Raw genomic sequence first — 25,028 nt, 5'->3', positions numbered from 1 at the left:
GCCACTTCTTTCAAAGTCTATGCCACAAAAATGATGAGGGTCAAAAGTCCGTAGTACAAATCACAATGTCAGGGCTATGAGGTTAGCGCTGTTGTATTAAATAAAACCAATTTAAATATATATGGAAAAAAACCAAAGTGTAGGCCATGAAATGGGACAGTCTTTTCTCCTTCTGAGAATCATTAAAAAGGACCCTCTAAAAGTCCAGGTTTCACTATTTCTGATTAAGCCTCTCCCTCACTTCATAGCCTGCAAACACACGGATGAATTCCATCCAAAACTTCTTGTTTTAAAACAAAGAAACACCCTACTTGATTAAGGATACCAGTTATCCTGATACACAGTAGGTTAACTTTCATTAAGTATTTTTTGTGTGTGTGGCTTTGAATATATCTGAGAGAGGCGGTATACAGCCCAGACACATGCCGCTCAACCAGGCTTCCCAGCCCAACTCAGCCCAAGTTCAAAAGCCCAGAAGTGGCTGCAGGAAGCCACTTAATAAAGTTAAAAACAAATCCCAAAGACAGGAACTAGATAAATAACTCTCTACTAAAGTTCAATATAAAACTGTATTTCACTTAAGCCAATTCATGAAGTCTGTTTTAGTCTCTAACATCATAACATTCAAACCTCAAAGTCATTTACCCTTTGGGATCAAGAAGGTCTCTAACTTTTTCGTTATAAATTTCCATGTAGGACACTTCTACTTTAAAACTCTGCTCTTCATTTTCCTCTTTCTGGGTTCGCTCAAAGAGCCCACTGCAGAGTCTTGGGATTAATCCAGGTTGGTCAGCTGTGCCCATCATGGTGTAAGATTTTCCAGATCCTAAAAGAGTGGAAATCATAGTTATTACTGTCTCCTTGAGAAGTTTAAATACACAGCCCTCTTTCCATTGCTCATAATAAAACCCTAGCACTTAGCAAAATGCCCAAAATAAGGAATATATCCAAATACCATGATGACACTCATAAGTAGACTAGCTTTCCTATTTGTACATGTAAAAGTCACTGGTACACATTCTTTAGGAAGAAAACAAAAACCTTTAACCACCCTTATATTTAAAAAAAAAAAAAAACCTAAAATGTCTGAAAAATTGTGAGGTCTGAATAGTTCTCTAAAATTGAACTGGAAAGATCCATATGATGAAAGCTATGTGCTTGCTCCCAACCACTAATCATAGCACAAAAAACATATATGCTATCTCTGCAGGCTCCAGAGCAAATTAACTCTCTACCACTACCCTCTGGCAACAGCAGAGAAATCAGAGTCATTTTTTTTCTAGTACAAATTTATTTTCTCCATTGCACCAAAAATACATATTCATTAGAGAACATTTACAAAACATGAGAAAACAGAAAGGAAAAAATTAAATCATAGCCCTAAAAAGAATTTTAAGTCTTGAATATATCACAGGCATGTTTCTCTTGAAGAACAATTTTCAATTGGACAAGCTACACGATAAATCCTGATAAAAATGTGTGTGTGTCGCTCAGTCATGTCCAACTCTGCGACACATGAATTGCAGCCCACCAGGCTCCTCTGTCCAAGGGATTCTCCAGGCAGGAATACTGGCGTGGGTGGACATTTCCTTCTCCAGATAAAAATGACTTCTTCACTTTGTTATTTTAATTTTAAAAAATTTGTTTTTGTATTGAGGTGTATGGCCTGTTAACAATGCTGATGGTTTCAGGGGAACAGCAAAGGGACTCAGCCATACACACACACATGTATCCATTCTTCCCCAAACTCCTCTCCCATCCAGGCTGCCACATATCATTGAGCAGAGTTCCCTGAGCCATATAGTAGGTTCTTACTGGTTATTCATTTTAAATATAGCAGTGTGTATATGTCCATCCCAAACTCCCTAACTGTCCCCTTCCTTTCTTGTTGACCACAAAGGTACAGAAGTCAAAGCATTCCTATATCAACCATAACTGCTAAGCTGCTAGCAATAGGTATTCTTTTTGGTATTTTCTTTGTTAGGATTGTTAAAGCTTAAAAAAAAAAAACAGATTATTCAACAATTACCAGTCTGTCCATAAGCAAAGATACATGCATTGTAGCCATCAAAAGCGTTCTGCAGGATATTCTCACCAAGGCACTTGAAAACATCATCTTGACCTGAAAGAGAAAAACACAGAGAAATGGATGCTTTAAGCCAAAACCATATGTGAACAATTAAGAACAAACAAAAACCTCAAAAATGCACCTTTTTTTCTTCAGTTTGTTCATCTACCAAACAAGATTTTTAAACCTGATGAATGCTTCTTTGGAAGCAGTCATTTCTAGTTAGCAAGTGACAGAAAATGAGTGAAAAGTTCCTGATGATATAAACTTGAATAAACATTGGCCAAAAAAATAGACCAATGAACTTCTATTTTATAAAGAATCTGATATATATGCTTGGGACCTGGGTGGACCTGAATTCAACTATGGACCACTCAGCCAATGCTTCTACTGAGTGTGTGCTGAAGTTCAAAACAATGGTATCAAATTCCCTCTCCTTTTCCCTCAATGATAATGTTTAATTAAAGATCAGCTGGGAGAGGGAGGAAGGTCTGGGACATTTCTTCTAGCTTTCAATCATGAACATAAAGAGTATGGTCAGATTGCCTTCACAGGCTAAACTAAATGTGTCAATAATCAAGTGACCTTGACAAATTATTTAACTTCCTTGAGTCTTGAAAATAATATGGAAGAACTGGATGCTGTTATGTTTGTTATATTTGGTATGCTATAAATAGCATTCCATTATGCCTCATTTCCTAATTAATTTACCAGGTTAGTGCATCACCACAATTCTGATACTGAAGCAATCCTTTTTTTTCCCGGGCCATGCTGCATGGCTTGTGGGATCACAGTGATCCGCAATCAAACCAGGGCCTTCAACAGTGAAAGTATGGAATCCTAACCACTGGAGTACCAGGGAATTCCCTGAAGCAATCCTTAAAGTCATCACTGGGCCCAGCCAGCCCAAATTAACCTCAATTTTTTGAAACAGCTGTAGAATGAACTGTTTCTCATGATAAAGGTCAATAAGACATTCAATATTTAAAAGATTTCTTAGAAAACAGGTGTCACAAGCAATTAAGAATAAAGAAAATATAAGGCTGCCACTGTAGGTATTTTTTAGATTTTTTAAAATTAAATTTGGCAGTTGCTATAGTCTTAAACTTGTAGTGAAAAGGGGCCTGAGACAGTCATCACCAAGGAGAATAAAAGAACAGAATCCCAGAACAAATTTAGAGGAAATATGTCCTCTCCACTAAAGATGAAATGGGAACACTGAAAGCCTAAGTGATTTATTCAAAGAGACAGTCAGGACTGGAGCTTGGATTAAACTCAGGGTTTCCTTTCCTTCTTGGGTAGAGTTCTTTCATTTCACCAAGCTGCCTCTCTTGACCACATCACCAACATCTAAGGGAAGCGACGTGGCTACTGCATGCTATGGTCCCACGTAAGGCCCAGAATTCATTTAAGAAAACCTCAACTGTGAGCCCTGTTCATCTAACTTTATCACCTTACACCACCAACAGAGAACTGTTAATCTCCCATTTCCCAATTAAGGTAAACACTCTAACAGTAAAGACTGCAGGAAGGTCGCTGTATAGTTTCTAAAATTATACTACTACGAAACTTTACAGAAAACACATTAAAACACCTGTCTATATTATCAGGAGTTAACAGGATTCTGGACTCCTACCTGCATACTTTTCTCTGACAGATTCATCCATAGACCAGAAACAGTGATCATATGCAAATACCTGTTGAAAAATAAAAATAATGAAGTATGTGTTAAAAACAAAATGGAGCCAATGGGAATTTGCTGCATGACTCAAGGAACTCTCACTAGGGCTCAGTAACAACCTAGAGGGGTGGGAATGGGCAGGAGGCTGGAGGGAGATTCAAGAGGGAGGGGACATACATGCACCTATGGTTAATTCATATTGATATATGACAGAAAGTAAACCAATACTGTAAACCAATCAATTAAAAGTAAATATTTTTAAGAAAACTATAACATACTCATGATGTCATAACAATGGCATAACTCTGATAACAAGGTTCATAATACTGAAATAAAAACAACTCACTGTCTTACAATGGAGGTTAGTTATTTACAGGACAGTCTTACAAAGTGCCCTGTACATAATATAGATCTTGAATTCACACTGAAAACTCTTTACAATGTGATGTGAAAAGGGAGGAGGTTACAAAGCAATATGTATAATATGATGGCTATTAAACACACAGAGTTACATACATAAAGTTCATTACTGTGTGGTGAGATTACGGATTTCTTTGTTTCCGTATATTTTTATGTATTCTCCACGTTCTTACTATTCTTCAGAGAAAACAAATTTTAAAAATATATAAAGATGATTACCACAGCATACTGAAAAAGCAGATTCTTTAAATAAGCTATAACACATCCATAGCCAAAATACTATGTAGCTTTAAGAACATAGAAGAGGGGCTTCCCTGGTGGCTCAGATGGTAAAGAATCCACCTGCAATGCAGGAGACCTGGGTTTGATTCCTGAGTTGGGAAGTTCCCCTGGAGGAGGGCATGGTAACCCACTCCAGTATTCTTGCCTGGAGAATCCCATGGACAAAGGAGCCTGGCGTGTTACAGTTCATGTGGTCGCCAGGAGTCAAGCACAACTGAGCAACTAAGCACAGCACATGAGAAAGTCTGGACCATGATCCTATCTTTGTACAAAAATCGACACAAAGAAAAAGTAGGAAGACTATACAATGGAAATACTGGTAATACATAATGCTACCTTGCGAGGTACCACAAATGATTTGCCTTGGCCTTTTATGCTTATTACTTTCTAAAATATGCTCTTTTTTTAAGCAATCTTTTAAGTCTTTTTCACTGATTATAGTTTTAATTTTTTGGATTTCATGTTCAATAATTTAGTCTTTTAAAAAGTTTTAAGGGTAATTGTTTTTCAATTTATTTCAGTTTGCCCTTCAAACCCAGCACACTTTGAGTGTGCTGCCTCGCTTCCTGATGACAGTTTTCCTCTTGGCTTTATAGGTTAATTTGCAAGCACATCTGAATTGGGAGCCTGTTTTACGGTTTACATGATTGCCTGTTTCTTTCCTCTTCCTTTGGCCACCTTTACACGGCCACTCCTAGCTACTGAAGCCCAGGTCTGGGTCTTTTCAAAGCCCAGTGTCTCTACTCCCTCCTATTTATACAGAAATTAGCTCAGTATGCATATGCATGCATGCTCAGTCGTGTCTGACTCTGTGACCCCATGGACTGTAGCCCGCCAGGCTCCTCTGTCCATGGAATTCTCCAGGGAGGAATACTGCAGTGGGCTGCCATTCCCTTCTCCCGGGGATCTCCCCAACTCAGAGATCGAACCCAGGTCTCTTGCATTGCAGACAGATTCTTTATCAACTGAGCCACCAGGGGAGCCCAACTAGCTCAGTGTTGGTGGCCGAAAGCCTTCTGTAAGCCTCCTTTCATGAGGGAGCCTCACCCAAATCAGTTTTCACAAGGATTAACTTCTAGGTCCTTAACTACACAGCAGGGTCCCCTCTAGTCTGCAAGGGCTGCTCCTCCAAGGACCTGGGTCTGAGCCCAAGGCCCAGTAAACATACTAATTCAGTCCCAGCTTCTGCAAGCCCTCGAAGTGACATATGCTGTTTTTGAATACAAGGACATGATTTTTAATATTTTTAAATCTGTTATCTGTCCCTGCTCTGAGTTTGGAGTTGGCAGAAGAATGTTTCTGTGTGAACTCACAAGGCTGTCTGGACCCTAAATCTAAGAGTTAAATTTTTTAGATAAGGAAATTAGATTAGGTTGGTAAACGAAGTATGCATGCCTATATCCACCTCCACCTGAAATTAATTCAAAACGACGGAGGGAGTGAGGGAAAGAGCCAAAAAGGGAAAGAAAGGAGGCAAGGAGAGCAAGTTTTTGAAAGTCAGATTGCTCGCCGATATGTGGATCAGAAATTGACAAACCCTGAAAAACTGCAATGAGACGGATGGCAGGTAGAGTGGGGTGGGGACCACGGGGAAAGCACAGACCAAATCCCTGCAGGAGGAGATGGCTGCAAAGCTGAGAGCAGCTCCGGGAGGATGCCGGGGAAAGTTAGATGAGTGGTCGCGGCCCTGGGGGCAACCAACTAGATGACTGGCTAGAAATACCTTTAGCTTAAGGAAGGATCAGAACACCCACATCTGTGCAAAACAGTGACACCAGGCATTTGTTCCCTGGGGTGGGACAGTGAGGCCGAAGCAAGGATAAAAAGGATTACGGAAGTTCAGTATCTGACAACACCCCCAAAGAGGTGGGAGGCCTGGAGCCCAGCAACTACCACCCAGCCTCAGCACTATGTCGTACATTACTAATTCTCAACATTTCCCCAGAGCTAACCATGTGTCTATCAGCAGTCAAGGCTCACTATATCAGCAATTCCCCAACAGGGACAGGAGTACATCAAGGCTGTATATTGTCACCCTGCTTATTTAACTCATATGTAGAGTAGATCATGTGAAATGCCAGTCTGGATGAAGCACAAGCAGGAATCAAGACTGCCAGGAGAAATATCGACAAGTTCAGATATATAAATGATACCACGCCACTGGCAGAAAACGAAGAGGAACTAAAGAGTTTCTTGATAAGGGTGAAAGAGAAGAATGAAAAAGCTGGCTTAAAAACTCAACATTCAAGAAAACTAAGATCACGGCATCCGATCCCATGACCTCATGGCAAATAGATGGGGAAAAAGTGGAAAACAGTAACAGTTTTTATTTTCTTGGGCTCCAAAATCACTGCAGATGGTGACTGCAGCCATAAAGTTAAAAGATGCTTCCTCCTTGGAAGAAAAGCTATGACAAACTTAGCGTATTAAAACACAGAGACATCACTTTGCCAACAAAGGTCCATACCATGGTTTTTCCAGCAGTCATCTATGTATGTGAGAGTTGGACCATAAAGAAGGCAGAGCACCAAAGAATTGATGCTTTCAAACTGTGGTGCTGGAGAAGAATCTTGAGAGTCCCTTGGACTGCAAGGAGATCAACCTGCCTAAAGGAAATCAACCCTGCCTTATTCATTGGAAGGACTGATGCTGAAGCTGAAGCTCCAATACTTTGGCCACTTGAAGTGAAGAGCTGACTCGTTGGAAAAGACCTTGATGCTGGGAAAGATTGAGGGCAGGAGAAGTGGACGACAGAGGATGAGATGGTTGGATGGCATCACCGACGCAATCGACATGAGTCTGAGCAAGCTCTGGGTGACAGTGGAGGACAGAGAAGCCTGGCGTGCTGCAGTCCATGGGGCCACAGAGTCAGAGACTACTGAGCAACAACTACAGGGAGAGGAAGAAGGAAGAAAGATGGTCCCAAAGGACTGTGGACCAAAACTTCCAGTGGGAGCTGCTTTCAAGGACCTCTGTCAGCAGGGTGAGATTAAATACAAGGTGAAGCTCAGATCAAGTTTCTTCTGCTCCACCTTTCAGCTCTCATGTCTTAGCACTTTTTTTGATTCTGCTCTTATCAAGGTTAAGTAGAGACCATCCCAAGCCTTTTCTTGCTTATAAGCTTAGCTCACACTTGAACCATCCATCTGAGTGCACTTCTCAGAGATCAGGCTCCACGTTACTCTCTTCTCCCTATTACTAGAGGTTTTTCTTTTTTAAATTTAGGGATTTCTTTAACAATTTTTATTCTCAATTCCAGTAGAGAAGTAACGGCAACAGCTGACACTACATGGGAGGCCCTAGGATACAAAGAAGCCAAGGATCTGGTGGCTAACAGGTGTGGGGAGCTGGCAGCTGAACTCAGCCTTGGAACCCAGGTCTGCTCCCCACCTGGGCTTCCCAGGTGGCTCTAGTTGTAAAGAACCTGCCTGCAGGAGACTTCAGAACCATGGGTTCAATCCCTGGGTTGGGAAGATCCCCTGAAGGAAAGCATGGCAACCCACTCCAGCATTCTTGCCTGAAGAATCCCATGGACAGAGGAGCTTGGAGGGCTACAGTCCATAAGGTCACAAAGAGTCAGACAAGACTGAGCGACTTAGGACCATAGTGTTTCCCACCAGGCCCTTCATCACAGACTGGCTAAGCTTTCCTCCTCAGTAACAGGAAGGCGCCAGAGCCTGGCAAAGGTGGGAACTAGGAATGCTAAGGTCTTGTTTACTAACAACACTGAATGGTCCTCTTTAAGTTTCAACTGTTTTGTAAATTATTACAGGTATCTTCCAGCCATGGATTTCCTAAAGCAGACAAGCTCCCCTTTTTTCCCCCTAAATAAACATTTTTCCTTATTTTTTAAAAAAATTTGTTTTCAAGTAACAGAGAAGAAGCACACATTCATTATAGCAAGGCAAATAACACAGAAGAATAAAGAATAAAGGTCTCCCATTCACCAAACATATTTCTCCTTAGAGGGAACCACTGTTAAGAATGTAGTGTTGGCCCTTCCACATCTTTGACATCAACACATTTTCTCTATAAACAGTAAGATAGAGTTGAATTAAATGAAACATGAATATTTTTAAAACAGTCATGTAATGTTTCTTCACATCATTACTGCAATATCCAGCATCCTCTCCATCAGAAAAAAAGAAAACAAAGATAATCCAGCCATCTTTTCACACAAAAGATAAAACTGATAAAATTAGTTCTATTATGTATAAAGAAGTCAGTGCCATATTAAACTTTTACTTATTCTGAGTCCCAACAGCCAAGTCTATACATTCTTCAGCAACAGTAATATTGAATGGAATTACTGTTCCACCACAGATTCTAAAACAAAACTCCAAGAAGGCAGATAAAAATATAAATTTCCTGGAAAGTTCCCAAGAATGATCAATACAAAAACACAGTCCTTGCCCCTACTCTGGCATAAGTGCATTCCTAAGAGACCCAGGAACCGAAGTTTCTTGAGAATCTGGGCTCACAGCTAGGATGAAAGCACGCTTCCCTGAGGAAGCTGCGGGCCAGGGCAGGTTTCTGTTGGCCTGAGAATGTGTCCCCGGCTGTCCCAGGAGCACCATGGATGAGTCTGCCGAGTATTGGCTCTGACAACAGTTTGGAAGGAGAAGTTCCCAGCCAATCTGCGGTGACCAGCAGGGCACAAAAGGAATCTGTGTTGTAGTTGCCAGGAGACTGGCCAGAGTTGGTCAAAGTACAAAAACAGCTTTTCCATAAACTTCCAGTCCTTCTTACGCCAATAAACGGCTTTGGATTTATGAACAGGCTGACGGCCTGCATTATTTTTTTTTATTTTAAAAGTGACAGAGAATATTTTTATTTTTCAGAAGAAAATACCAGTACAAAAAAATACACACATACAACTCGAACAAGCATCCCGTTAATAAACCAAATCTCTTACCTTTGGTTGGCTTCTGAGTTCCCAAAAGAGTTGTCATCATTGACATGAAACAAAAGAGTTTAAAAATATTTTTCAGTTAGAAGATGCTTTTTGAGGGGTAAAATGATAATAAATATTTACATGATATTTATTAAGAACACAAAATATTAACTTTGAAATCAAACAGCAACTTAAGATAAAGGATAATTAATGTCTACTAACTAGTAAGAGAGAATGCTAATTATAGAGAACTAATTGGAAGGACTGATGCTAAAGCTGAAACTCCAATACTTTGGCCACCTCATGCGACGAGTTGACTCACTGGAAAAGACTCTGATGCTGGGAGGGATTGCGGGAAGGAGGAGAAGGGGACGACAGAGAATGAGATGGCTGGATGGCATCACCGACTCGATGGACATGAGTTTGAGTGAACTCCGGGAGTTGGTGATGGACAGAGAGGCCTGGCGTGCTGTGATTCGTGGGGTCGCAAAGAGTCAGACACGACTGAGCGACTGAACTGAACTGAACTTGCATCTTTCAGGTAGAATAAAGATTGTCTGAGCACTAGATAATTTTTAAAGTCCTAATATTTCTGCCTTCTACATTTTGTTGATCCTTGTCTATGACTTGTAAATATAAAAATATTCTTTACTTCTTAGCATCTGATTTCACTTCCAAGTAGTTTCCTTTGCTCTGATAAAGCAGCAGCTTATTCTCTCTATAGAGAACCTTCTACAAAAAAAGTTCTGTTCTAAGGAAAAAAAGCTTAAAGGAACTAATTTTCTGCCAGTGAGTGACTACTAACTGAATTACTCATGTACTACTTATTCCTCTATGCTGACTCAGGTGCCTCCAACCTCCTTCCTCTGAAAATGCCACTGGCTTACATTTCCTCAGAGTATAAGAATATAACTTAATCCAGTATAATTTTGAGATAGTTAAACTCAGAGAAGGGCTTCCCTGCTGGCTCAGTGGTAAAAAAAACCCAGCTGCCAAAGTGGAAGATGCAGGAAACTCAGGTTCTGTCCCTGGGTGGGGAAGGTTCTCTGGAGAAGGAAATGGCAGCCCACTCCAGTATTCTTGCCTGCGAAGTCCCATGGACAGAGGAGCCTGGTGGGCTGCAGTTCATGGGATTACAAAAAAGTTGGACACAACTTAGAGACTAAACAACGAACTTAGAGAAAAGCTGTAAGAAAGGCAGAAAGAGCTCCATTCACCTAAACTCACCAACTGTTAACACAGTCACAGCTGCCATGTCATCCTCCCCCTCCCTCTCCCCCCTCTTGTTCAGAGATACACACACACACCTGAAGGTAAGCTACAGATATGCCCCTTCAGCCCTAAACATTTCCATGTTAACTCATAAAAACAACAATGTTCACTCCACAACCACAGGAATAAATGGTCTTTCAGAGGATCAAAAAGTCAAGTCAGACCTGCAACTTGAAAGAAAATGGTGCATGGAAATGCTTCTTTTCAATTGTTTGGACATCTTGTGCCTTTGTTGCTTAAGATTTTCTTTTAAATTTAATATTCATTTGTATGGAAAGATTTCAGGTCTGAACACTAAAACACCAAGGAAAGCAGCAAATGAGTGACCCTTGTCTAACAGATTTTGGAGTAACAGCCAATGTGACTAGCACGTAATAGACAATAATTTATCTGGGATGAGAGATATGGGGAAACTTCCCAACAAAAAGACTTGGGAAACACCAGCAGAGGTGACTGACATATGCTACCACCTTTTTTTTTTTTTTGCAGGTCTTTATAAGCAAAGCAGAATCTCATCAATTTCAAAAGGCCCAGTTATAAACCCAGTTGGAGAGAAGAACAGAACCAGCATATATGAGATGCCTGTGTGAGGTCAGGTATTGGACTGGCCCAAAAGTTCCTTTGGGAAGACCCAAACGAACTTTTGGGCCAACCCAATATGCTGTAAGCTACTTCACTGAATCTTCACAGTAACTTTGAAAGGTGCTATTATCATTCCAGTTTTACAGATGAGAAAGTGAAGGTTCAGACGAGTTAAATGACCTGTCCAAGTCACAATAATAATCAGTGATAGATCTGGGATTCGAAAGTAGGTCTTCCAATTCCCAAGTCCATGTTTTCTTCTTCCGCCACACTGGTCAAAACAGCCTCATCAAGTTTCTCCTAGACTTAAGAATCTGTGAGTCACACAATAACAACTGCTCCCGGTAACAGAAACATTTCCCAATGTATTAATTTCCTCCATTCTAATTATTACCCAATAAAAGGCCACCATGTGGTGCTTATGCCAGTGTAAGTTTACTTATTCATTATATTTATAAAAACTCCAGACAATCTTTGCTGGGAGGAAAAATAAGATGTTCAGTGTGATATTTCCATTTTAGGTAAAATATTTTTATACAAAAACCAGCTCTTCCTAAAAGACAATTGACAAATACGAAATTCAACAATATATGACACACGGCAGAAGAATCTGTGGGACTAACCTGAATCCAGAACATGATAATAAAAAGAGAAACAAACCAGTAAATTAATTACAGAGCTAAGTTTCCAGCTATGGCTCCTGGTGGCTACAACAGCAATGCTCAAATAACCTGGAGTCACTGGAAACCCAAAGATGTAATTACAGCTCTGTACACAAATAAATAAGTAAATTAATTAATTAAACAAAACCTTTCAACTTGTAGCTGCAATCCGATAAGGCAATGCCTCACTATTTCAAAACCCCTTATTTAGAAACCTCAGCTATCTAGATCACAGTGGAGATTTAAGAAGCAAAGAAAACCAGTCCCTTGACCAGAAGAGATGGCATAAAGTAGAAGGATGAGACTCTGATTTTCAGAGTTTCTGTTGTTAAATTCATTTTGAACTTTCACGCTTACAAAAAGTTCCAAAAATAGTACAAAGAACTCCTGTGTACCCTTCACCCTATCACCCAAACGATAAAGTCTTATTAAAACTGCAGTTACAGTGATCCAAACCAGGTAATTAACCATCAACACAAGATTTATGAAATAATCTACAGCAAACCTTATATAAATTTCTTCCCAACTGCCTTCATTGACGTCCTTTTTCTGGTTCGGGATCACGCATTCATGTAGCTGCCATGCCTCCTCCAACCGGGGGTGGTGTGTCTCTCATAACCCTGACACCTGAAGGGTACCAGGCAGTTATTCTGTAGAATGTGCTCACTACAGGTCTGTCTAATGCTTCCTCCAGACTAAATTCCGGTTAGGCACTTTGGCAGGCACCACAGAAGCCCTTCTAAGTACATCAATAACAGAAGGCCATCACTACAGAGGACAGTATGGAGGTTCCTTAAAAAACTAAAATATGATCCAGCAATCCCACTCCTGGGCATATAACCAGACAAGAGAAAAACTCTAATTTGAAAAGATACATGCACTTCAATGTTCCCAGCAGCACTATTTCCAACAGCCAACATATGGAAGCAACCCAAATGTCCATCAACAGATGAATGGATAAAGAAGATGTGGCACGTGTATACAACAGAATATTACTCAGCCATAAAAAAGAATTAAATAATGCTATGTGCAGCAACATGGATGGACCTGGAGACTCTCATACTAAGTGAACTAAGTCAGAAGGAGAAAGACAAATAATATGGTATAACTAATATGTGGAATGTTTAAAATGACACAAATGAATGTATTCACAAAACAGAAATAGACCCACAGGCACACATAACAAACTGTGGTTACCAAAAGTGAAGAGGGGTGTACAAATAGGAAATCTGGGATTAACAAATAAACACTGCTAAATAGTTTCAGTTGTGTCCAACTCTATGCGACCCTATGGACTGTAGCCTGCCAGACTCCTCTGTCCATGGGATTCTCCAGGCAAGAATACTGGAGTGGGTTGCCACTCCCTTCTCCAACAAATATACACTACTATACACAAAATAAACAACAAGGTCATACTGTACAGTTCAGTTCAGTCGCTCAGTCGTGTCCGACTCTCCGCAACCCCATGAATCACAGCATGCCAGGCCTCCCTGTCCATCACCAACTCCCAGAGTTCACTCAAACTCATGTCCACAGAGTCGGTGATGCCATCCAGCCATCTCATTCTCTGTCATCCCCTTCTCCTCCCGCCCCCAACCTTTCCCAGCCTCAGAGTCTTTTCCAGTGAGTCAACTCGTCGCATGAGGTGGCCAAAGTATTGCAGTTTCAGCTTTAGCATCAGTCCTTCCAATGAACATCCAGGATTGATCTCCTTTAGAATGGACTGGTTGGATCTCCGTGCAGTCCAGGGGACTCTCAAGAGTCTTCTCCAACACCGAGTACAGGGAACTATATTCAGTATCTTGTTAATAACCTAAAATGGAAAAGAATCACTTGGCTGTACACCTGAAATATTGTAAAGCGACATTTCAATTTTTAAAAATACCGGAAGGCACATGAGGACACCCAGCTCTCACTGCTGCTGATGGCAACTCTGGTCATGTTGCAGCTGCGTCCACCTTTCCACTGCAACATTACTAGTTTCCCCACTGCAGCTTTTCCAGTGGCCACTGATGAATCTTGCACACAATTCAGTTCAGTTCAGTCGCTCAGTCGTGTCCGACTCTCCGCGACCCCATGAATCACAGCACACCAGGCCTCCCTGTCCATCACCAACTCCCGGAGTTCACTCAAACTCATGTCCACACAATTACTGTTCCCCAAATGCGGTCTAGTCACTAAGATGTCAACAGCCCAGGTGAAGCAACATACACAGATATGTTTTTAGAAAGAGGGTGGCTCGGGAAACAGCAAATGATCTGATTATATATTTTGGATAGAACTGTTTCTATGAATAAGCCACTCACCTCCTCCTCCTTACTGGCTTGGGTTAGGGGCTTATGCTCACTTTTCTTTTTAATAATAAAGCACACCATAAAATTAAACTGAAAGAAACTTAGTGATGACTTTATATAAATTTGGAAATTTTTATTAAAACTTCTGACCATAACCAAAATAAATTTTAGTAAAAAATAAGCCAGACAGTACTGTGTTATGTGTAAAACAAGCTATACCAGAACAATGAGTTAAAAATCAATTACTGCTGCACAATAATCAATTACTGCTATCAACTAACAAAATCAAACATGACATCCAGATCTCACTGACTCTATTAATTTTAAAGAGTTAGTTTCTGAAACTTTCACAATTTGCGACATCTGGAATCTGTTTTAATAAGATCCCTCTCCAATCCACTCTATAATGGCTGTTACATCACAAAGAGTTTATTCTAATACTGTCACACTATGATCTTGTTTCCTTTCTGGACTTAAGCTGGCAGTACCAGCAACCAAACAACAATCTGTGTGGCGATCACTCGGTTTTCTTTGTCGCCCCTCCCCCACTGTCAGTCTTTCTCACGTCAGTAATAAAGCTGACCTGACTAAAAATTCAGACATTGACTAGATTCACAGAGGAAGCTTATCAATCTCTGCTTCTCTGGCTAACATTAAGATGGACAATTAAAAGCCCCAGTCATTGTTTCCTCAAAATCTGGAGTACTACATTCAATTGTGAAGAATAAACTTTAAAAGCATCATTGATAAAGTTTTCTGGAGAATAGTATTTAGATGTAGAGGGGTTTAAAAAATGATACCAGTGAAAGAATATATCGAGGAATAGAAATATGTAGCCTGGACCAGGGAAGACTAAAAGACGACAGGATGCCACCTCAGGTAGGAGCTAAGGAAGAAAGTTAAAAAGAAAAAAAGGGAGAGCTCTTTAACAGAAGAATAATTAGCACCGTGTTAAACAGCCAGCTCCCCATTAGTGGAGTTATCTGAAGAGAGAACAGGAAAGCCTCTGACGAGGATACTGAAGAAGGAATGAGAAGTTACGCCGGATTACTTAAACAACTCTGTGTTCACAATGAGAAAGCCAACATGAGGTATGCGACAAGTTCCATTTCAGTATTTCTGTCAGGGACACGGTGCGGAGCACCAGTTTGTCGGAGCTATAGGTCGAGCATCACCTCCCACGCAGCTCCCTTGGAAGATCCCTCCTCTCCAGCGAGCTAGCGTCTTTATTCAGGTAAAGCCACTCCTTCTGACAACTCTATGTGTTCAAGCCCTACTCACACGGGAAAAGTTCAGATCAAATTACATCTCCCTTGAAACCCCCTCCACAAGAACCCCAAGCAAAAGTGAGTCTTCCTTCCCCCATTAACAAAAACTCCCTACAGATCGCGTATTACCTATTGATGTCACGATATAAACTTTCTAATATTAATATAAATGGATTATCTCCCCAACTAGACTACAAGCTTCTGAAGGACAGAGTGTGTCTTCCAGGGTTTATCAGTGTCCACCAGAAGGTTTTCTGCTTATTTCAGTTCAGTTCAGTTGCTCAGTCGTGTCCGATTGATTCTTTGCGACCCCATGAATCGCAGCATGCCAGGCCTCCCTGTCCATCACCAACTCCCGGAGTTCACTCAAACTCATGTCCATCAAGTCGGTGATGCCATCCAGCCATCTCATTCTCTGTCGTCCCCTTCTCCTCCTGCCCCCAATCCCTCCCAGCATCAGAGTCTTTTCCACTGAGTCAACTCTTCTCATGAGGTGGCCAAAGTATTGGAGTTTCAGCTTCAACATCAGTCCTTCCAATGAACACCCAGGATTGATCTCCTTTAGAATGGACTGGTTGTATCTCCTTGCAGTCCAAGGGACTCTCAAGAGTCTTCTCCAGCACCACAGTTCAAAAGCATTAATTCTTCGGTGATCAGCTTTCTTCTGCTTATTTAGTGAATGTTGTTTACAATCCCTAGGTGACCTGGCCTCGCCTTCTATCTCAACCACGTCTTGGGCCATCTTCCTTTCACCCTCACTGGCCTTTTTCTACTTGGCCCAGGATACACAGCTTCCTAGTCTATGGGCTTTCACTCGTGGTTTTTTTCGACCTTGAAATCTTAAGGCTAAACTCATATGTCATTTCTTAGCTTATTATTTCTCTACATGTATCTTTCCTAAACATCCAATCTAAGTCAAGTCACTCATGTTACTCTCAGTCACAATAGAACACTTCCACCACCATCCAGACTCCCTAAAATCATCCCCCAAACAATAAAGGAAACAAGAAACAAATACAAATTCTATCTTCAATGAAACTAGGAGATAATTATACCTGAAACATATCACACAAAGACAGAAAACCCATTCTCTGAAGGCAAGGAAAGGTCAGAAATGAGTAGCGCTGAGTACCCCAGCAGGTGGGGGAGTGGGAGCGGCTAAGAAACAGTGAGCTCATTCAAGTCACAGCCTCTTATATACGTCCTCAGAGAAGCTTCTCTAAATCTGCAGAAAAGACAGTTTTGACAAGTCTCTATTAAAATCTTCCACCCACACAAACGATACTTGGTTGAGAACAGAGGGACATTCCAAGAACACAGTCACTGAACCACAACTGGCATATTTCCCAATTACAGAACTTTAGAAAGATGAAAACTCCGGTTAATAAATTCCATAATTTCAAATTACCATTTATTGAAATTGCACCAAAGAATACACTATTAATTAATCATTTGCAGATCACCTGCTTCTTCTCATCCGTTAAACACACAAGCAGAGCAAGTTTTAATTCACTGTCCACTTTTACTACAAGAAAGTTTAAAATCTAACCAAAGAATTATATTAATCTTGATTCATTTGTGGGTTTCATAAAATACATTTCACATGCTATGTTAACAGAGAAATACACATTCATTATAAAAATCAGATGTGAAAATAATGTCAAGGTGTACAGAGAGATTAGGATAGATTATTGAAGCACTCATTCCAAGAAAATGCTTATAAATTTTTATTTCTTTCAGTATTTTTGTTTATCGCTGGTTTTCAATTTTATGAATCTATATTTCTCTAGTTTCCCTGAATGGATTAATGTGATTAGATTTCTCTGGAAAAAAAATTTTTTTTTTCTTTACTGAGTATGAAATTAACTCTCCAGTTCTCTTACCCTTTCAGACCCAGATCCATATGTCAGGCTCCAAACCAGGGGGTACGGACTCAGTGTTCACAGGCAGTATAGCTCACAGCTGTATTTTGCTTAATCCTCACAATATTGACCAAAAACAGAAAATCAGAAGATTTCACATTAGAATCCTCTTGAAAATTTAGAAGATGTGGAAACGGTAGGCCTAAATGTGCACATGTAGACCCTGGCTAGACCTGCACCGCTGTGCCTTCCACATGGATCTGCTGGTAGGCAGGTGGCTGAGTTTTAAATTCCTGCTATGAAGAAAGCAGAAGAGGGTTTTCTTCACACTCAAAGAAAACAGAGACCTACAAATTCATACCAATAAAGACAATGCTTCCAAATCTAATCCCAAGAACCTGAAATCAAGGGCCACCACAATCTGATGAGGACTACCCTACAGATTCTCACCACCCTAGTAAAGAATACAGTCCCCTTTAATACCCCAGCAAAGAATCCTAAGTATCAAATCCCAAAAAGGAATCCTAAACGCAAATGTCACTTGGAACAGTAATGTCATTAGAATTGCTGCTGTTTAGTCACTAAGTCATGTCCAACTCATTGTGACCCATGGATTGTAGCCAGCCAGGCCCCTCTGTCCATGGGATTTCCCAGGCAAGAATACTGGAGTGAGTAGCCATGCCCTCTCCAGGAGATCTTCTCAACCCAGGGATCAAACCCACGTCTCCTGCATCGGCAGGTGGATTAGCCATTCTGTCCTGTTCTGTTCTGTTCCGTCGCTCAGTCGTGTCCGACTCTTTGCGACCCCGTGGACTGTAGCCTACCAGGCTTCTCCGTCCATGGGATTCTCCAGGCAAGAATACTGGAGTGGGTTACCGTTTCCTTCTCCAGGGGATCTTCCCGACCCAGGGATCGAACCCGGGTCTCCCGCATTGGAGGCAGACGCTTTAACCTCTGAGCCACCAGGGAAGCCCGGATTAGCCATTAGTAGCTATGAAACAGAACTAAAGGTGAAGTTCTCTTCCTCACTATAAGCAGTGGTAGGTCTACAATTCAGACTTAAGTTGGAAAGCCTGGGGGCTTCAAGGGGGGAAAAGCAAACACAAAATACTGGATATTGGTGCACCTACATTCCTGCATCAAGAATTTTAGGTCCGTCATTACTGTGAGGTTGATCCATGATTCAATGTTAATCTGAAATTCAAGTCAGCCAGTGGGTTGAGAAAAATTAAAATTTCTAACCCATTACTATAATTACTCCCCAAACTCACTGCTTAGCAAAGATTTAACTTCCTTATAGACTTCTTTAACTTCCTTATGTGGAAATTCAATTTCCAAGCACTCTCCAGCTAAATACTTCACTACTCCCATTCTGTTCCGTTCCGTCGCTCAGTTGTGTCCGACTCTTTGCGACCCCGTGGACTGTAGCCTACCAGGCTTCCCCGTCCATGGGATTCTCCAGGCAAGAATACTGGAGTGGGTTACCATTTCCTTCTCCAGGGGATCTTCCCAACCCAGGGATCAAACCCAGGTCTCCGGCTTTGGAGGCAGACGCTTTAACCTCTGAGCCACCAGGGAAGCCCCCACTTCACTACTCACAAAGGTCTAAATTGCTTGGTTAACTAACTGAAGACTGCAGCGTTTACCACTTTCCTGAGGATATGGTTTTCATCTGTGAAATGTCCCTCCAACCCATCCCCTTTCCTTCTCAAATTCACTCTTTCACTCAGCAATATTTACTGAGTACCTGCTAAAAGCCAGATGCTAATTGCGGTGCTAGAGAAACTGCACTGGACAAAATCCGAAGAGCAGGACTTCCCTGGTAGCCCACTGGTTAAGACTGCGCACTGCCAATGAGGTGGTGCAGGTTCAGTCTCTGACTGGGGAACTAAGATCCCACATACAGGGGCCAAGAGGTTTTCCGAAAAATCCTAAGAGCTTTTTCTTTACATCTGTGTTTCTTTTGCCATCCTACATATGGGGTCATCGTTACCGTCTTTCTAAATTCCATACATTTGTGTTAATACACTGTATTGGTGCTTCTCTTTCTGACTTACTTCACTCTGTATAATAGGCTCTGGGACAACCCAGAGGGGAAGAATGGAGGGGGAGGTGGGAGGGGGGTTCAGGATGGGGAACACATGTACACCCGTGGCTGATTCATGTCAATGTATGACAAAAACCACCACAATATTGTAAAGTAATTAGCCTCCAATTAATTTTTTTAAATGCTAAGAGCTTAAATTCTTTTACAACAGAAAGAATGAATGAATGTGTAAAAGTGCTATGAAAAAAATGAAGTGAAAAAGGGGGAGAAAGCTCTAAGCAAGCAAAGCTCCTCACAATACCACCTTTGCCCACCTGTCCGCCCCCCCAGGACCTCGTGCTTCACACACACTTGTAGTTGTCGGTCCTGCAGGAGTGGTGACATTTGAACTTTTGGTTACCTGTGTGCCTCTCCACTTGCCCTAGTGATAACCTTCCTGTCCTTCAGAAAACAGTCACCTTCTCCGTCCTCTTTCAGCAACTATCAATCCCTTAGGCCTTCTTTTTCTCAGCAAGTACTGTAGCTGTGTTGCCTCCTCCTAGACTTTGAGCTCCAGAGATCACACAGCAGTTTCATTCTCCTCCATTTCCCCAGCACCTGACGTTAAGCAGGCACTCCACAGCGCTTGCTGGAATTTACCAAGTCGTGATGAGCTTGTCTCAAATGCTCAGTAACTAAGTTATCTTCTGATTTACCCTGTCCCAGGCTCTCCGTAATTCCTGACACTCAACCAAAAAGTCTTAACTATTAGATATATACAGTAATATAACTTTCAGACCAGTAATTACAATTCCATTTAGCACCAGATTCCCTGGTGGCTCAAACAGTAAAGAATCTGCCTCCAGTGCAGGACACCGGGGTTCGATCCCTAGGTTGGGAAGATCCCTGGAGAAGGGAATGGCAACCCACTCTAGTGTTCTTGCCTAGAGAACTCCAAGGACAGAGGAGCCTGGTGGGCTATACCCCGTGGGGTCACAAAGAGTCGGACACGACTGAGCGACTAACATACACAAACACAGCAACTATTCAGAATATACTAGAAACAAAAGCAAAAATGCTTCTAGAAACAGAACAAAAAGAAGCCAAGCTTGTCTCCACAGACGAGACGAGAGCCTACAGACCTAACACTGTAACCGTAATGGAAAGTCTGAGGGCTGCCAGGTGGCTCAGTTTGTTATGGCCCACACAGTCAAAGGTTTGGCATAGTCAATAAAGCAGAAGTAAATGTTTTTCTGGAACTCTCTTGCTTTTTTGATGATCCAATGGATGTTGGCAACTTGATCTCTGGTTCCTCTGCCTTTTCTAAATCCAGCTTGAACATCTACAAGTTCACGGTTCATGTATTGTTGAAGCCTAACTTGGAGAATTTTGAGCATGACTTTACTAGTGTGTGAGATGAGTGCAATTGTGCAGTAGTTTGAGCATTCTTTGGGATTGCCTTTCTTTGGGATTAGAATGAAAACTGACCTTTTCCAGTCCTGTGGCCACTGCTGAGTGTTCCAAATTTGCTGGCATATTGAGTGTAGCACTTTCACAGCATCATCTTTTAGGATTTGAAACAGCTCAACTGTAATTCCATCACCTCCACTAGCTTTGTTTGTAGTGATGCTTCCTAAGGCCCACTTGACTTCCCATTCCAGGACGTCTGGCTCTAGGTGAGTGATCACACCATCATGATTATCAACCCTAAATATTCATTGAAAGGACTGACTCTGAAGCTTCAGTACTTTGGCCACCTGATGTGAAGAGCCAACCAATTGGAAAAGATCCCGATGCTGGGAAAGACTGAAGGTAGGTGGAGAAGGGGACGACAGAGGATGAGATGATGGGATGCCATCACAGACTCCATGGACGTGAACTTGGGCAAAGTCCGGGAGATGGTGAGGGACAGGGAAGCTTGGTGTGCTGCACTTCATGGGGTCAAGAAGAGTTGGACATGACTTGGTAACTAAACAACAACAACAGAGGAAACCCCAAGTGGGATAGAATATAACTCGCAAGACACCCTATGTCATTTCTGTTCCCTTACAGCTCATCAACAAGATGCGGTACAAGCTTTGGGCAGGTATCCATGTGATGAGCCTCATGTCTGCTCTGTGTCTTAGCTCGTGGAGCTGAAAAGGATCCAGGGTCAGCACTGAAAGGATCACTGACCTGCCCTGTGAGAGCCAGGAAGCGGTGGGATCAGTATTTCAGACTACAATGGACCAAGGAAGGAATAAGAAGTGTAATTAAGACACAAGCATATTGTATATTTGAAATTTGCTACAAGAATAGATCTTAAAAGTTCTCATAAAAAAAAAATTAAAGTTCTCATCTCACACGCACGCAAAATTGTAATTGTGTGGTGATGGGTGTAGTTTTAACGACTTACTGTGGTGATGAATTTGCAATATATACAAACATCAAATCATGATGAAACTTAATATAATGTTCTGAAACTTAATATAATGGTAAAAATCAATTACATCTCAATTTTTAAAAAGAGGAGTAATGTGCTTTCCAGTAGGCACAGTAGTGAAGAATCGACCTGTTAATGCAGGAGACACAATACATTCGAGTTTGATCCCTGAGTGAGAAATGGCAAACCACTCCAGTATCCTTGCTTGGGAAATCCCATGGACAGAGGAACCTGGTGGGCTACAATCCATGGGATCCCAAGAGTCAGACATGACTTAGCTACTGAACAACTGAGAACTGAAAAGGAAACATTTGGTCTTAAGATATTTATTAAAATGGATCCCTGAGACTTTTTCTTACAATGGTGATTCAAAATAAAATAATGCAAGTGACCTTTTTCCTTGTCCTCAGTCGTATCTTTGAGATGCCATGGACTGTAGCCCACCAGGCTCCTCTGTCCATGGAATTCTCCAGGCAAGAATACTGGAGTGGGTGGCCATTCCCTTCTCCAGGGGATCTTCCTGACCCAGGAATTGAACCCAGGTCTCCTGCATTGCAGGCGGACTCCTTCCCATCTGAGCCACCAAGCTGTCTGCTATAGGATCAGTGCTCAATGTCAGTCCAAAACTCTAGCCATGACAGAATAACTGGCTCTAGCTTTCATGTCATAAACAAGAAAACAGCACTGAAGACATGGAGCAAATGTTTTCAGGCAATGAATAAGAGGCAGTGTGGGGGAATAACTCAGAAGGAAAGTGAGTTGGGCCCTACAACTGCCCAGGCTTCCTCCCTACAGATGCTTGGGACACCAAGAGGAAACCCAAGGCAGGACATGGTGGCCTGAGCGGAGATGGTGGAGACTGAAGAGCTGAGGCAGTGGGAATTTGCTGGCCAGAGAAAAGGAAGCAACCCAGAGGAAGAATTCTAGGAATCTGCAAGGAGTTTCCTTCCATGTTTGACTCAGTGTTAAATGGCACATGCAGAAGGTAAGGCCCTAAAAGGCCATAGGAACCATCCAGGAAAGAACTACTGCGGGAGAAGCAGCTGTACACTGAACAGTCTTCAGGGCTCAGACAAGAGGTACAACCAGCCACAATGGAAAGCTCTTCTTGAACACTAGGAGGCATTGGGTTTAGAGCCCGGAAAGGTCACGATTGAGGAGCAGTGCTACACTTGCCCTACAATAAAGGCCCTTCTGGCCCCGATCTAACAAAGCGCAACAGCAAGCCAAGATCCAACTGATCCAGGGGTAAATAACTCACAAGGAGCTTCCAAGATCTCGCTCACACCCGAGAAGTGGGGCAATACCCTCATTCAATTTGGACTGTTCAGACATGGAATCATGTAGACAGACACAAGCTTCACAGAGTTTTTTCTCATTGAATGATAACTGAGCACCAAGCCCTACATTAAGTACTTCATTTTCATCACAGCAATCCTATGAGACATCCTCAGGTTACATCTGAGTTACCCAGCATTCAGAAATTAATACAGCTGGTGGAAGTGGAATTAAGGTTCAAACTGGTGTCTGCCTGCTTCAAAGCACATATTCAAGCTGCTGGTGGCAAATTCAAGGCATTCAACCAGCCACTTTCCCAGGTTAAGCACATGACGAACATCACTAATGAACCACAACACTTCTGTTCTTCATTAAAAGAAACTTCATCTGGGGCACCCTCGGAGGGAAGTGCTAAAAACATCATTAAATATCAAAATAATGCTAAATGTCAGAGAATAAAGCAATAAGAAATACGATATTTGGCTATAACTTAGAAAATTACAAAAATAAATGTCACAGGATGAATACTTTCACTGTAAGTTTTCAAGTCAAATTTGAAACTGTATTTTCAATCAAGTTTAATTACAGTATTAATATTCATCTCTTCTCCCCAAAACTAACTTGACTTTAACTGCTACATGTCACAGATACAAATAGTCTACCCCCCCCGCTTTTTTTTTTTTACTAAAAGTAAAGCCTGAAATTCAAAGGAAAAAAAGACACCTATTTCTCAGTGTACAATTATGTAGCCTTTTGCTTTTTTTGGAAGCAGGAATTGTGTTTGTTCACCTCATAACATTTCCCAAAAGAAATGCTTTATGTCACCCAAAATAAACCATGCTTCCATCATTTCCATGTTTGTCACTGTTGGTTTTAATAGGCAAAGGAATAATAAGGAAGGTGAAATGAATTAACAAAAGCCTTGATCTTGAAAAAAAGGGTGAGGATGTGGAAAGAGGAAAAGGATTAAGAATTAAAGCATAAGTTGAGGCCACTTGCATACAGTGCTAACATTTTACAGCCTAAGAAGGAAGCTGTATGGGCCTTCCCCGGTGGTCCAGTGGTTAAGACTTTCTGCTTCCAATGCAGGGGGTGTGGGGTCCGATCCCTGGTTGGGAACTATGATCCCACATGTGGCACAGCACAGCTCAAGAAAAGAAGCTGTAGACATAAGATATTTTGAGGAACCAAATATGCCTGGACCAGCAAAAGCCAGAAATCCCTACATCAGACAGCAAGAACTCCTTAAACCTCATGCAGCACAGTAACCCGGTTTCTTGAACTAGCCACCTGGTTAACAGCAGGAAAAATTGGCTATCAACTGGTGGCTAAAGGAAGATTGGATGAGGAGTTAAGTACTAATAAATCGCAGAGAAGGGAGAGTTCAGTTAAACCTTGGCATTTCTTAGAAAATGAAAGTTGCTCAGTCGTGTCCGACTCTTTGCGACCCCATGGGCTTAGTCCATGGCATTCTCTAGGCCAGAATACCGGAGTGGGTATCCTTTCCCTCCTCCAGGGGATCTTCCCAACCCAGGGATCGAACCCAGGTCTCCCACATTCCAGGCGGATTCTTTATCAGCTGAGCCACAAGGGAAGCCCTGGCATTTCTTAAGAGTTACCAATTCTGGTGTCTTTTTAAAATGCAACAGTTTTTAAGATATAAATTACCTAATATATTCTACATATCTATATAGTTTTAACAGTTTTATTGACATCATAATTTACATACCATAAAGTCATCCATTCTAAGGAAACAATTCACTGACTTTTAGGAAATGTACAGGGTTGTGTGCCCCCTACCCCAATCTAGTTTAAGAACAACTCTGTTACTCCGGAAAGTTTCCTCAAGCCTGGCTGTACTCAATCCCAGGTCCTTCTCCCAGGCCTAAGCAACCACTTAACAATTATATCTGCTTTCAGTCCTCCTTCTGTGAACATTTCATATAGATGAAATTATACAATATGTGGTCTTTTGAATCTGGTGTCTGTCACTCAGGCATGATTTTGTTCATTTGTT

General features: G+C 41.6%; 1 protein-coding gene across 2 annotated transcripts in view; it reads right to left on the bottom strand.

Moving 5' to 3' along the window:
* KIF13B (kinesin family member 13B) overlaps positions 1–25,028 on the bottom strand; it is a 213,177-nt gene that overhangs the window by 130,776 nt on the left and 57,373 nt on the right. For both annotated transcript variants that reach the window (XM_055428055.2, XM_088837822.1), the window contains exons 3-6: positions 9,367–9,379; positions 3,705–3,765; positions 2,030–2,122; positions 646–826 (exon numbers count right to left, since the gene is read on the bottom strand). In XM_055428055.2, the coding sequence (XP_055284030.2) occupies positions 646–826; positions 2,030–2,122; positions 3,705–3,765; positions 9,367–9,379 (348 nt within the window). The remainder of the gene's footprint in view (positions 1–645; positions 827–2,029; positions 2,123–3,704; positions 3,766–9,366; positions 9,380–25,028) is intronic.

The sequence above is a fragment of the Moschus berezovskii genome, chromosome 7 (assembly GCF_049115385.1).
Source record: "Moschus berezovskii isolate FMDL1 chromosome 7, NW_MosBer_1.0, whole genome shotgun sequence".
Lineage (NCBI taxonomy): Eukaryota > Metazoa > Chordata > Mammalia > Artiodactyla > Moschidae > Moschus > Moschus berezovskii.
The sequence above is the reverse complement of the archived record's forward strand: the minus strand, read 5'-3'. Positions and strand labels throughout refer to the sequence as shown.